Here is a 13,645-nt window from a genome sequence, read left to right as displayed (position 1 = left end):
TATATCTTGTAGGTATAATTCATAGTCTAGATAAAGTCAAAACAGAAACTTATTTGTCTTTGTCCTAATATACTTAAACAAAATGGCTGACACTTATTTGTTCATAACTTCACATTAACTCACTTTTAATCCTGAAACACTAAAGTTTTCTAGCAAAATGCTTTTGCACCGTTAACTTTATATTTCTATAATACATATAAATAACACTTAATGCAATAGTAATATGCAGTACTAGTATCGGAACTGGTGTTTAAAAACCTACAGTTCTGGTACTGAATAGCTATTTATAAATATTTCATCACTTCTCAGTAAAACGTGAGCTGAAAATACTAAAGCTTTTGAATGGTTGGTGCTAAAGCGGATCCAACTAAGATGTAAATTAAAACGTAGTTTATGTAATATAAACGATTTATAAGGACAAAATTATGTCAGAAATAATAATATTTTTAAATAAAAAAAATCTAATTTAATTTTAGTTCGCGTATAAAACAGCGTTTTTGTATGACCTCGCTTTTAAATTTGTATCAGCACGCTTTAGCATTGTAGTTAAACGCGCTGCCACTAAAAACGTATATCTCATTTCTTCGGTATATCCACTAACACTCATCTTCTGCACAAAATGAGTTTACAATATGTGATACATAAATAAAAAAAAATACATTTTTATTAAAAGAAAAATTTATTAAAATACAAAATATCGTATCTTTGAGATTGCTTTACGAAAGAAATACAAATTGATTCACAAATATGGTTACATTAAATTGTATAAAAAAATTGTGTAACTTACACAATAAATATATATAAAAACGAGATTGAAAAAATATTACACAAATAGCATCTGTTACTTGATGTAGCAATATGGTGGAGGTAGATCCATTAGGTACCTAGCGATCAGATTCAATACCTATAAAATAAGTTATGACGTCTAAGAAAATAACGACATAAAATAAAAATTAACTTATCAATAAAAAATAATAATAAACAAAATATGTCTAGATCCTGTTCTCTAGATATACAATAAGTATGTTTGTATGAGGTTTACTTAAATGACAATAGTCAATTGAGTACAATTATGATTATTGTTCTCCCTGATATTAAAAAGTTATTAAAAATCGTCAAGAAATATGTAGCCTCCTTGGTAATAAATGGTGTTTATGGAATATTAAACGTCACTGACTCGAACAACACTATACTATAGAGTTTGGCAAAAATCTCTCAGCAGGTTTGCTTTAAAGATCAATGCTGTTGGATTTTGAAAATAATAAATTCCATTTCTTTATTTTTGTTTTTTTTTTTATAACGATCTAAAATATAGCGTACTAAAACTTTGGATAACCACAAAAAAAAGTAACTTAAATGTAGTGTTTACTATAGCACTGAAAATGATATAGTTATTCTACTTGACAGAAGTTGTCAGTTTTTCCGTTCTAGAATTAATGTGTAACAATAAGAACTAATTATCTTTAGTAATGATTTTACCTAAAAAAAAAGAAAAGCAAAAGCAGCGTTTAGAAGAAAGCCTATATAACTCTATTCACTTATAATCTAACTTCTAATAAAACAAGAAATGAGAAATAGGTGCTACAGATGGTGATAATCATGCACTTCCTTTCGTATACAGATTGTAATAAAGTCCTTTGAGTTCTAACAGCTCCGCGTGTGTTCCTCGCTCTGCGACACTTCCATTGTTGAGGACACATATGACGTCAGCGTCACGCACCGTACTCAGTCGGTGAGCGATCATGACACACGTACGACCCGCTTTAGCTGCTTCCAGGGCCGCTTGAACCACCTGTAAGGAACATATTTATGAAGTTACAATAAGGAATATATTTACTGACACAATTGTTAATTTATTTCAAGGCTCATTAAAATAATAAAAATATAATAATAAGCATAACCTGATGTATTGTTAAAGGTGTCAGTAGCGAGACAGACAAGTTGTGATACATAAATTTTGTTAAAATATAATTTTTCTACCTTTTCACTTTCTGTGTCCAAAGCACTAGTTGCTTCATCAAGCAGTAACATCTTTGGTCGTCTTATTAGAGCTCTTGCTATAGCAACCCTTTGTTTTTGTCCTCCAGAAAGCTGGGTGCCCTTTGAACCGATGTTGGTCTCATAACCCTGAAATGACGATCAGAGATCTTCACATTCTTGTATGATCCAAAGGTAAGGAATTCAAGAAATTCTATTTACCATCGGTAAAGATACGATAAAGCTGTGAATGTTAGCTTGTTTAGCTGCTTCAATTATTTCATCCATGCTAGGCTGCCGTGAATTGTCGCCGTAGGCAATATTTTCTTCTATGGTACGATCAAATAGAATAGGTTCTTGTTGTACGAAGCCTATCGACTGTCTCACATCTGCCAATTTGAGTTTTCTTATTGGAATACCTCTTTGATCCTAAAAAAATATATTTTATTTCAGATAATCCCTAACATTTTCAACTTTTTAGTTTACTACGATGTTGAATTGTGATTATTGCGTATTTTTACCACTGTGCCGACATCAGGATCGTAATATCTTTCTAACAGCTGTATGATGGTACTCTTGCCGCACCCACTTGAACCGACTAGGGCTATTGTTTGTCCTTTTTCGATTTCTAGGCTACAGTTTTTTAGTACTTGTATTAGAGGCCTCGTTGGATATGTAAATTGAACATTTCTAATATTTGCTACGCCTGCACCTTTCTAGAAAAAAAAAAAATTGATTTTTTTTTGGCCACAACAAACGTTCTATGGGTTTTTCATTTAATGCATCACGTTCACTACAGAGACGTTATTCGTTCAAGGATTAAAATGATTACAATATGGACTTACTCTGATAGAAGACCTGTGATATAAAAATATTACTATATTATTTAACAAAAATATATTAATTTTGGGTGGCAAACTTACAAAGTTTTTGACAGCAGGTTTAGCCGGATCAACGATTTTTGACTGTCTTCTCAATGTAACAATAATTCTAGCAGCTGCTTTAATACCATTTTGGAAATTAGGAGCAAAAGCAAAGGCTTGAGCTGCGGAAGTGGAACCCATTAATAATGTTTGAGCTGACCTAAAAGAGCAATCAATGAAATCACTTCTAGATGTAAAGAAATAATTGAAACGATTTATTGTATTATATATGAAATTTTGCGCCTTACTTGAGTACTATTTCATATGACACTCCCTGATACACCATTAGATTGCCTCCATAAAACATGGCTATGGAGTACACGAAGTTAAAAAGCCCTCTAGAGAGCCCAAAGACCACACCTCGCCAATGTGCGGTTCGTTTTGCAGCCACTAGTGCTGGCAGAAGCTGAGTTGCGTAGTTATTGAGAATAATTTGCTCACGACCTAGTGATGCAACTGTGCGAACATTCGCCACCGCTTCTACGGCTATCTGTTTTAAAGTTCAAATATAATTATTAAAGTGTACTTCTATATTTATTTAATGATGAAGATTTTCGCGGGTACCCATTTAAGTGAAAGTAAATTTTTCGGTTACTAAGCGTTTTTTATTATTTTACAGGCTAGATGACATCCAACTCGTCTGCCCGTGAACGCGGTTGTTGTAAAGGAACCGAAACATCGGGGCTATGTAGATGCAAAATAATTAATTAAAGATGAGTAGTATTCGAAAAACTTAGTTTTATATATCTCTTTTATTATTATTCACTTGTAGCGTTATAATAACTTTTTGTTATAACAAAATAGTTATCATTACTTTTGGAATAAACAAGGATGAGGAGCAAAAGAAATAGAAGCGACATTCGAATAGTTACATCTATCAGCTATATCTGTGTTACAGGTTTTAGGGAATTTTAAATACAACAACCTAAAAATTTTCTTGATAATAAATAGTTTTATTCTATCATTTTTCATACCTTGGAACTGTCTTCCATTGTTTTAGCTGTTCCAAAAGTTTGTGCTGTTATCATTCTCCCTTGCTTGTAGAGCACAGCTCCCATGATAGGTGCCAAAGATAAAGCGACTAATCCTAAACGCCATTCATAATATAATGAGATTCCTAATGCGACGCTAAATGTACTAAGAGCCTGCAACACTGTCCCAATTCTTTGACCTGTTGCCTGTTGGAAAGGAATTTTTGAAAAAAGAATTTTTTATTGTTATTTGTAAGCTAGGAATATTTTTAAATTGTAACTAAAATTGATTGGTTTGGTAAAATTTGGTTTTCGACTGATATACTATTCGAAATATTGCCCAAAAAAAATAATTTTCTTAGAAAAATATTCAAAATTTTATATTCACCCGGACTATGTTTTAGTCATTTTCTATCTATTTTGGCATAAAGTTTGTGGTTTAAAATGTATAACAATGTTACAAAATCCGCAGAATAGTACTTATTACTCGTTTCTTTTGTATTTTTATTCTTACCCCTTGAACTGATGCAGCATCGCCTGATAACCGAGCGCAAAGAGCTCCCGTTGAGTTATTTTTATCATCAAAGAAAGCAACCTCCTGTTGGAGCATATGCACAAATAACAGTTTACGCAAACGGGCAGTAAGATATTCTCCTGCTATACCATACATAAACACCTGCAAACAATATATTAAATGAGTGACATTATAAAATAAAATAATAGCTATCTTGGTAACGGATAATTTTACCGTAACGAAGTTTGTGAGTCCGGAGAAAATACCAATTGCCAAAAAAATTAATACATATTTAATAACTTCAGCTCTAACCCAACCTGGATCATTATTAGAAAGCACCTGTGAATGACATAATTATTACAGTAAATTATGTTTTTGAATAGTTAAGATAATATTTTATGAATTTTTTAGTAGCTTACACCCATAAAGTCTCCCATAACAACTGCTAGAAGTGGCATTGCGAAACCGTTTAGAATAGCGCAGACGCTGGCCGCAGTGATTGACTTCCATTCTGGTGAGTTCAGTTTAAGTACTTGGAAGAATGAAATCTTAGGTTCCTCTTGTGTTTCTTCGCAATCCTAATATATTTCATTAGTGATCCAAATATTAAACAGAAGAAAAAAATAGCTATTTATTCAGACGAAAACTTACTTGGTCTCTCATTTCGACAAGCTCTTCTTCTTTCTCATTCAGAACGGATTCAGACAGTTCCAATTGTGTGCCCTGATCTATGAAATTAAATACATTAAATTTGTCTATTACCAATACAAGCGTATGCATGGGTATATATTAAATTATTGTTACCAGTCTCGTTTAAATGTGGTGCAGCTTGTAGCATTAGCATGTCGTAAAAGTGACCTTTTTTAGCAAGAAGTTCGTCATGACTTCCACTTTCTACCACATTCCCTTCTTTAAAAACATAGATTTTGTCGACATTTCTTATGGTTGAGAGTCTATGCGCTACAACGATCGTTGTACGACCTTCTTGGGCCTATAATTTAATACATTTTATTATAAAAAACAAAACACTATTTTTTTTTATAATATTAAGTTGTTATTACTTTGTCTAGGGCCTTCTGTACTTTGGCCTCCGAGGATGTATCTAATGCGCTAGTTGCTTCATCTAGCAATAATATCCGTGGGTTACGGACAAGCGCCCGAGCTATGGCAATTCTCTGTTTTTGTCCTCCTGACAATGATGCTCCCCGCTCTCCAACTAATGTATCATATCCCTTAAAAAATATTATTATAACAGAAAGATTTAATGAAAATATACAACAGAAAACATATTTTTGTAATTAAATTGAAATAAAAAAAAAATAATTAAGTCCTCATAAATGATAATATTATAGTAATATACTAACTAAAGGAAGCTTCGTGATAAATTCGTGTGCATTGGCTTCTCTGGCAGCTTCTTCAATATCCAGGTCTGAAGCATCCTCACGGCCGTATCTTATATTTTCGCGAACTGTTGTATCGAAAAGTATTGGCTCCTGACCAACTAGGCCAATTTGAGCTCTCAACCATCTAACAGACAATTTTTTGACGTTTGTCCCATCAATTAGTACCTGTAAAAAAATATGTTAGCCAGCTTTCGGATATATATTTAAAGCCCATTATGCGATTCACTGACAGCCGTTACGTGAAATTTATATAAGAACACATACGAGTATTTGAATTTTTAAAGCACATTTGTGTATAAGGAGTATTCAAAGAAATCATAATAATTTGAGATAAATTTAAATAATATATTAGTATGTAAAATTATAATCAATTAGCCCGTCCGAAAACTACTTAAAGATTTGGAATGCAATGCAAATACGAGCGTTAGATAAGTTCTACACTCACCTGTCCGCCAGGAATATTAGTTTTATTTAGTAATTTATTTTTAATCAAAATCTTAAACCATTCTAATTGTCGCTATTAATATATATACTTACATTTCCATCTATTACATCGTAATTTCTTGATATCAGCTGGATAATAGTGGACTTGCCACTGCCTGAATGTCCAACTAACGCCACCGATTGGCCTTTTTTGACACTGATATTAATGCCTTTTAATATCTATAACATTAATATAAAATTTAAACTTTTAAACTACAATTATATTACTATAGTTTTGTCATTATATATATTCAGAACGGTAGTGTAAAGTAATGTTTATTTTCGAATTACTAAGCGGGTAGACGAGATGAGAAATTTCTCATTTCGTCTGCCCGTGATCACGGTTGTTGCAAAGTAACCGAAAAATCGTGAACCGAAAGTCTTAGGTCTCTTTATATTGTAACTTACTGGTACATCTGGTCTAGAAGGGTAATGAAAGAATACGTTTTTGAACTCAATATCTCCATCTATACTTTTGGGAGTAATCCCACGATTGAGTGATGGATTAATTTTAGGAACGTTATCAATTAAGTTAAAGATTTGTGTTCCTGCTCCACGTGCGACTCCAAAAGCATCCATGAGAGTAGAAGATATACCGAAGTTGGTTGAACCCATTAAAACACCGAATAATACCTACATGAGACAAGCAAATTATATATAGAATTATGATTGATTATTTATATTTAATGAGCTATCGTTGGACATGTCATAAATTTGATTATAAACATATTTACTTACAGCCATCATCGTGTCCACGTCGTACGTCTCTGGTTCATCAACTATTAGTTTATATCCAAACCAGTAGCAGAGAGAGTAAGCACCGAACAAGCAGAAATAAATGAAGCCCATTATAATTCCGTTAAAAATACCTAAAATATATCAAATTGCCATTAATTGGTGTTTATCGTTATACAATTTAGAGTATCAAAAATTCAATATTTTAGGAATTAAAGAGGAAATCTTAAGATGACACCTATTGAAAATTAATCTTGTCACATCGTTCAATTCTTCAAATCACAATAAATCTGAGCATATCCACTAGAACTAGGGCTGTGACAGAAGAGTTCTATGATCAAGTTGTCAAATTTAAGTCTTACAATCGCTGGCGTTCCTCATATATTTTAAAATTTTCGTTAAATGCATTTTGATCGGTGGTCTTTTTTTTATGTCCCAAAGGGGCAAACTAGCAGACCGCCTACCTGATGGTAAGTAGCTACCGTCACCCATGGACATCTGCAACATAAGAGATAGATGGGTTGCCGACCTTGTATGTGGAAGAGCAACCTGAACACTTGATGTTTGAAAGGCCCCACGTTATAGCTCTCTAGGAAAACCTCGGGCGGAAGATCCTTCCACATCCTGCACGTACAGTCTTGCAACTGAATGCATTTAGGTGATGTAGATGAATTCGACCTTACGGCGGGTAGTGCGTTGGTGGAATGGAGACGATGGGACTACATCGAACAGTTCCTCGGAACATTACCCATTGTATAGACAATAAAACACACAGAGAGAGCTTACATCCTTTCGAAGGATTAAGGGTTCTAAATCGTCCATGAGCATGGGATCGTTTACAATACGAACAGCCTGGCGTTGTATGGAGTCAAGTGGAAGTTGGCACTGTGGGTCACCGCACCAGAGATGAGAACAATACTCCATGTGGGGACGAACCTGTGCTTTATAAAAGAAAAGCAAGTGGCCGGGTTTGAAGTTCCGCATCGCTTTACTCAGTACCCCTAGTTTTTTTTAAGGCTAGTTTAGCCTTGTCCTGCACATTTATGTTTGTATTTCACTACATCAATTTTCACGAAATAAAAATTTTACAGAAGATCAGCATCTGTAAACCATCCACGTGTTTACAATAATAATACAATTTATTTTTTAAAATACCTTTTTTAATATTGATACTCCTAGCTTCGATTAGGTGTTTTTCATATCTTTCAGTTTCCTTTTTTTGCCCACTAAAAGCAAATACTGTTCTTATCGATGACAATACTTCCTCAGCTACAGATCCAGCTTTTGCAGAAGCAACGGCTTCTTTGTAAGACAATCTTGATGCCATCTTTAATATTTATGTAAAAATAAGTATTATAAATACATTAAATACTTTTTATAATTAGTTAAAATAAAAATAAAACCTACAAAGCCCGCAATTCCTATTAAAACTAAGGTAATTGGAAACGAAATTAAACATAGAAGACAAAGTTTCCAGCCTTTCACAAGGGCCATTATAACAGAACTTAAAAATGTCACTTGATAATATACGAACGTAGCCAGCTTTTCTCCTATACCGTCTTCTAGTTTTATGACATCACTGAAATGAAAACAAAACATAAAAAGATAGTATGCGGATTTGTGAAAATGTAAATAAAGAAAAATGGTAAACGTTAACTTTAGATTTCTTTAACCGTGCACTGAATTTTTTTTTTCTAAAATGTTGAGAAGTATCTAGTCATCCAGCTCAAACTAAGAAAAATATTTTCAAATATTCAAAACTTTTTACCGAATTTAAATGAATTGTTTTAATATATTATTCAAATTAGCATGTAAATAGTAGTATTGATAGTCGAACGCAGGCGAACGCTTTTTATATAACGATATTTACCTCGTCACTTTGCTAGCAAAATCTCCTGTTTGATGGGTATCGAAGTATTCGAAGTCTTGATTTAAAGCGGCTTTTAGATACTCCTGACGAATCTTATATACCTGAAAAATGTTTTGTCAACTTTGAGAAAAAATGGTTTGAGGTCCCTTTAGGTCATGAATTTTCAATAGTTTTGTAGAAGTTCTAAATAGTTTACGTATGATTATATGAGAAATTACATTTCAAATTCATCTTGTATTTATTTTGTATATAATGAAAATAAAATAATAGACTTGTACATCATATTTACCTGGTTATATGCAGATATATTCATAAGCACTGTAGCTATATAGGAACATACAACTATAATTGCTCCCACAACGCTATTGTATATGGCAAAGTCTCGTACATCACGTAAAATAATATCTGGTTGAGGGTCATTTACCACAATAGATATTCCGTAGTTAACCATACTTTGGAGCAGAGAAGAAAACAGAAGAGTATTTATTGGGGTCATACATCCGCACACTATTGAGGATAGGATCGCTATAAATATGAATATTTTGTCTTTTATGGTAGCGAAGCGAAACTAAAACAATAAGTTCATAAAATATAATTGAAACGCAACACATTTCAGTAATAAAGTAGTGTTTAAGGTTTGTATAATTAATTTTAATGGCAATATTTATTTTTAAGTCAATATATAATCGGGTACTCACAAGCGTAGCGAAGGAAACGTTTGGAGTTATTTGTATTTTTTCCTCTTTGCTCGTTTTTGTGCTGATGGTGTCAGCGTTGCTAAAATTAAGTTTAAGTGACATTATTACTGGAACTCTTGGGGGTGATAAAACTTGTGTATGTTGTCATGTGTATGTATTTATTTAAATGAAACTAGTATTTTTCGGATAAACTACGCGTGATTTATTTTCATGTAAAAAACTACATACTCCCGACGTTTCGGTTACTTTTCAGCAACCGTGATCACGGGCAGACGAGATGTGAGATGTATTTATGTTCAGCTTTTCTGACGTAATTCAACTATACAAAGTATGTGCTCTTCTTACAGATGTTCAGTTAAAATTACCTCCGATTTCCATCCATTTAGAAGGATTATTTTTTTCCTTATAGTTGTAAAATATTATGAAAAAAATATATTAAAATTTGAATCTTAGATATTTTAGCGCAAGCATATTATGTACTGAAATTGATTTTTCTTTTTGTTTTACATGTCACTAAGAAAATTCAGTATATTATATGAGTGATAAAAGTTTTTTCTGCATCACAAAATAAAATTTTGTTCCTGTACTATATATTTTAAATGTTTAATATTTGAGTTTACTTTGGTTTACTTATTTAGAATTGATCTACATCGACCTATATTCAGAGATCGCAGCGACCAACTATGGTCGTCTAATATGATAACACAATATATACACTCGAAGTATTTTAATTCAATGATAAATTCATCTGCTTCGCTAATCTTTCCAAGGTTGCTTATCAATTTTGATTATTTAATCTTCTCGCATACTAGTTTCATGATTAAATATAATCAACTTATATTAACGATGTGAATACTTTTGTTAAGGATATTATTTATGTCTAACCTAGGCAGACAGAAACTCAGCCTACAATAACAGGTCAATAGGATATCTTTACTCGTCATTTAGAAAATATATTTTGGTTATTATAATATATTTGCCTTTTAATGTGATATCTGAATCAACGACTATGATAATTCAATTATTTTCACACTCGGTTAGTGATTTTTTTTATTTTTGAAAACTAAAAAAGAGTTTTGTTTTTCCAATATATAAATTTTTGCATTGTTCAACATGTTGTTCGGATTACTAAATATCATACTACATTTTACCTGATGTTTCGTCTATTTTTTTTGTCATGAAAATGTTTATTTAAATTTTCACTTACTGAAATCGTAGATACCATTATTTTTCATCAATATTTTATTTCAGTTTAGTATGTTTTTTAAATGTATTTACTAAAATAAATAAATAAAATAAAAATTGTCTTCTGAATTTATAGCTTTACTTGACCTTTGAAACAATTGAATATTTGAACAGTGATGTCATATTTACGACATGCGCAGACTTACGCTGAAATTGTAAACATTTGCTTACAATTACAGCGTAAGTCTGCGCAACAGAAACATCACGCGTCATAGAATTGATTAATTAATTTTTTTTTATTTTCTTACCATAACTGTCCTTTAGATCATTACTTGGAATTAATAATATAAATTTGTATGATATTAACATAAAATATATATATAAAAAAATCAAAACAGAAGAATTCAAAAGATAATATTAAATAATCAATTTTATTTGATACCTAATGAAAATAGATGGACTGTTATGGCAAAGAATTTAACTTTAAATATATATAATACAGCAGTCGCGGTGGCCTGGAGATTAAATGGTCCGCCTCATACGTGAGGGCGCGGGTTCGAAATGTGGCAAGTACCAATGTGTCTTTCCGAGTCCGAGTCTTTCCGAGTCATATGTACTTTCTAAGAGTATTTAGACACAACAGGCTACAGCAGTGGAGTGCACACCATAGATGGAAAGAAGCATTGCTTAGCCTACCCGTACCATAACTAATCCTACATTGTTTAATGCTTACTTACATACTTTTAATGATACATTACGAACTACGAATGTTTACAGACATTAAGAATGTCATTTGATTCGGTAAAACTGATAAAAGTGCCATCTATCAACCTAAAAACCATTAACAGTAACATTTTCGATCGGTCGCTGCTAGCGTCTAGCGCCGCTTCCCAGCCAGAGCGGCCGCATGCACAACTACGGTGCATATATTTCATAAATATAATCTCAAGGACGATGTATGTGTGTATGCAAAACTATGCATGTGTTAGTGTTCTAGACGCACTGCTTCCTTAACCCTACTCGATTAAAAGGTCATAGAAATTGTCAAATTAAAAGGGACTAATTGATTTGTTGGTATATTGTTCTATTATTTTTGTCACCATTTTGTTATTTTTCTTTTTCTAAGTGCTCTCTCTAAGTATTGTTGTTTGATAATAAAATTAAAATAATTACAAAGGGAAGTGTGTGGCCAGTTTAGATTTAACTTAAAAGAAGGTAATGTTATTCGTTTTAATAAAAAGTATTATGATAGTTTTAATTAGCTAGCAAGTTGTGTACACACAAATAAGTTATTTCGTTTTCTGTGTGTGTGTCAGAGGTAGTTGAAAGATTTATAAAATATATAGGATGTTAGTTTTGATCGGACTGCTGTAACTTGATGCGCGAATATTATCAATGTTTAAATGAAACTAATATTTTCGAATTACTAGATATATTTTATTATTTTTTAAAAGTACATACTCCCGACGCCCGTGATCACGGCAGACTTGTCGTCTTCCCGTTAAAGATAATAAAATACGCTTAGAAATCCGAAAATATGAGTTTCATTAAAATTAATACTCGCGAAAGTCTTAGATCTCATTATTATCAATGTTTGAGAGGAGGAAATTATGGTGAAAATGGGATTTTTCTTTCAAACATATTCTGCATAACCTACCCCAAATCTCTGTGCACGCCGCTGGGCTACAGCAAGCCTTGTGGTCTAAATAGCCCCAAAAAAAGTGCTTATGCAGAAGGCAAGGGGAAACCACTGCAACTATCTTCCCAAGCAAGTCATCATGTATACGGATCACTGATACGTGATGATCACGAAGAATCAGCAAAGACTCTTGCGACGATGATGATATGTAATACTGACCTGCACTCGTCCGTGGCGAGTTGACCGTTAGTTGAAACATCTTCGATATTCTCTTTTGTTTCCTCCACCGTTTGTACATTGTTTAATTTACTCTGCCACTTTATGTATTGTACGCCGATATTGAATGTCAATGGTAACATATTTTAACGTAGCCTAGGATAAATGTAACGAGAAATAAATAATTTGCGATAAGCTTTTCTATTTAACATCAATTTAATTCAAATAGTTTTGAAATAATCTGCACTGATATCGTACATTTTATATTAATTTAAATTTTCTGCCACTATAAAATATATATATATTTTATATAATTTTCTAACAAATTCCACTTACTGTTCTATTTTGATATGTTTTCTTGAAACCAGAACTTGAACTGTCAGACGTTAAACACTCTGTTCATAAATGAATGTTACATAGAAGCACTCATATCAATTGACATTCATTAAGGAGCGCTGTTTTATTAATCTACCTCACTTAAAATTTTTAAGAAATGTTAGCCTTTATTTTTATATCATTACAATGACATAATTTTATCTAGATATTGGATGAGATCGTAATTATAATATTAAATTCTTTTGTTTGATATATTATCGACTGGTTTTCTATTATATGTAAGAATTTTTGTTACTATTATTATAAAAACAATAATATAATAAATACTAATAGCTTTTTCGTGAAGATGATTTGAAATAAAATTCATATATGCTATAATTATACTCCCGGCGTTGATAAAAATCGATGAAGAAGGATCTATGGATTTTATTAAATAAATACAACCCGAGTGTCTGTATCTAATAGTAATAAAAAGTCTCTACTATATGCCAATCTGGTATGTATACGAGAATATCATTTAATTTATATTTTCTGTTTGTTCCGGACATCTCAAAAACGGCTGTGGCAAGTTTGACAGGACTTTTTTGGCCCACAGCAGATATAGTAAAGAGTAACTTTGACTTATTTTTAATAAACTTGAAAATATGAATTAATTTCTCCGCGGACAAAGTCGCGGACACGACTAGTTATAAATG

At 32.2% G+C, this 13,645-nt stretch overlaps 1 protein-coding gene across 1 annotated transcript; it reads right to left on the bottom strand.

The window, feature by feature from the left end:
* Window positions 1-660: 660 nt before the first annotated feature.
* LOC116770055 (ATP-dependent translocase ABCB1-like) lies at window positions 661-13,057 on the bottom strand. The gene is made up of 24 exons (XM_061527961.1): window positions 12,951-13,057; window positions 12,618-12,770; window positions 9,575-9,653; window positions 9,166-9,444; window positions 8,877-8,977; window positions 8,414-8,585; window positions 8,162-8,333; window positions 7,010-7,140; window positions 6,680-6,904; window positions 6,326-6,451; window positions 5,750-5,953; window positions 5,447-5,617; window positions 5,190-5,376; window positions 5,037-5,113; window positions 4,805-4,963; window positions 4,620-4,724; window positions 4,386-4,547; window positions 3,875-4,078; window positions 3,149-3,390; window positions 2,901-3,060; window positions 2,499-2,693; window positions 2,200-2,406; window positions 1,981-2,127; window positions 661-1,792 (listed from the first exon to the last, which is right to left on the bottom strand). The coding sequence occupies exons 2-24, from the start codon at window positions 12,755-12,757 to the stop codon at window positions 1,598-1,600; spliced, it is 3,840 nt and encodes a 1,279-aa protein (XP_061383945.1). The 5' UTR covers window positions 12,758-12,770; window positions 12,951-13,057; the 3' UTR covers window positions 661-1,597.
* Between the last annotated feature and the right edge of the window lie 588 nt (window positions 13,058-13,645).

The sequence above is a fragment of the Danaus plexippus genome, assembly GCF_018135715.1.
Source record: "Danaus plexippus chromosome 13 unlocalized genomic scaffold, MEX_DaPlex mxdp_15, whole genome shotgun sequence".
Lineage (NCBI taxonomy): Eukaryota > Metazoa > Arthropoda > Insecta > Lepidoptera > Nymphalidae > Danaus > Danaus plexippus.
Note: the sequence above shows the minus strand (reverse complement) of the source record. Positions and strands in the feature narration are given on the sequence as shown.

Coding starts and splice junctions, on each gene's coding strand:
- LOC116770055 (XM_061527961.1), bottom strand. CDS start 12,757: ATGTTACCATTGACATTCAATATCGGCGTACAATACATAAAGTGGCAG. Junction 6,452..6,679: donor CTTCTAGACCAGATGTACCA/GTAAGTTACAAT, acceptor TTAATGTTATAG/ATATTAAAAGGCATTAATAT. Junction 2,128..2,199: donor TTATCGTATCTTTACCGATG/GTAAATAGAATT, acceptor TCGTCATTTCAG/GGTTATGAGACCAACATCGG.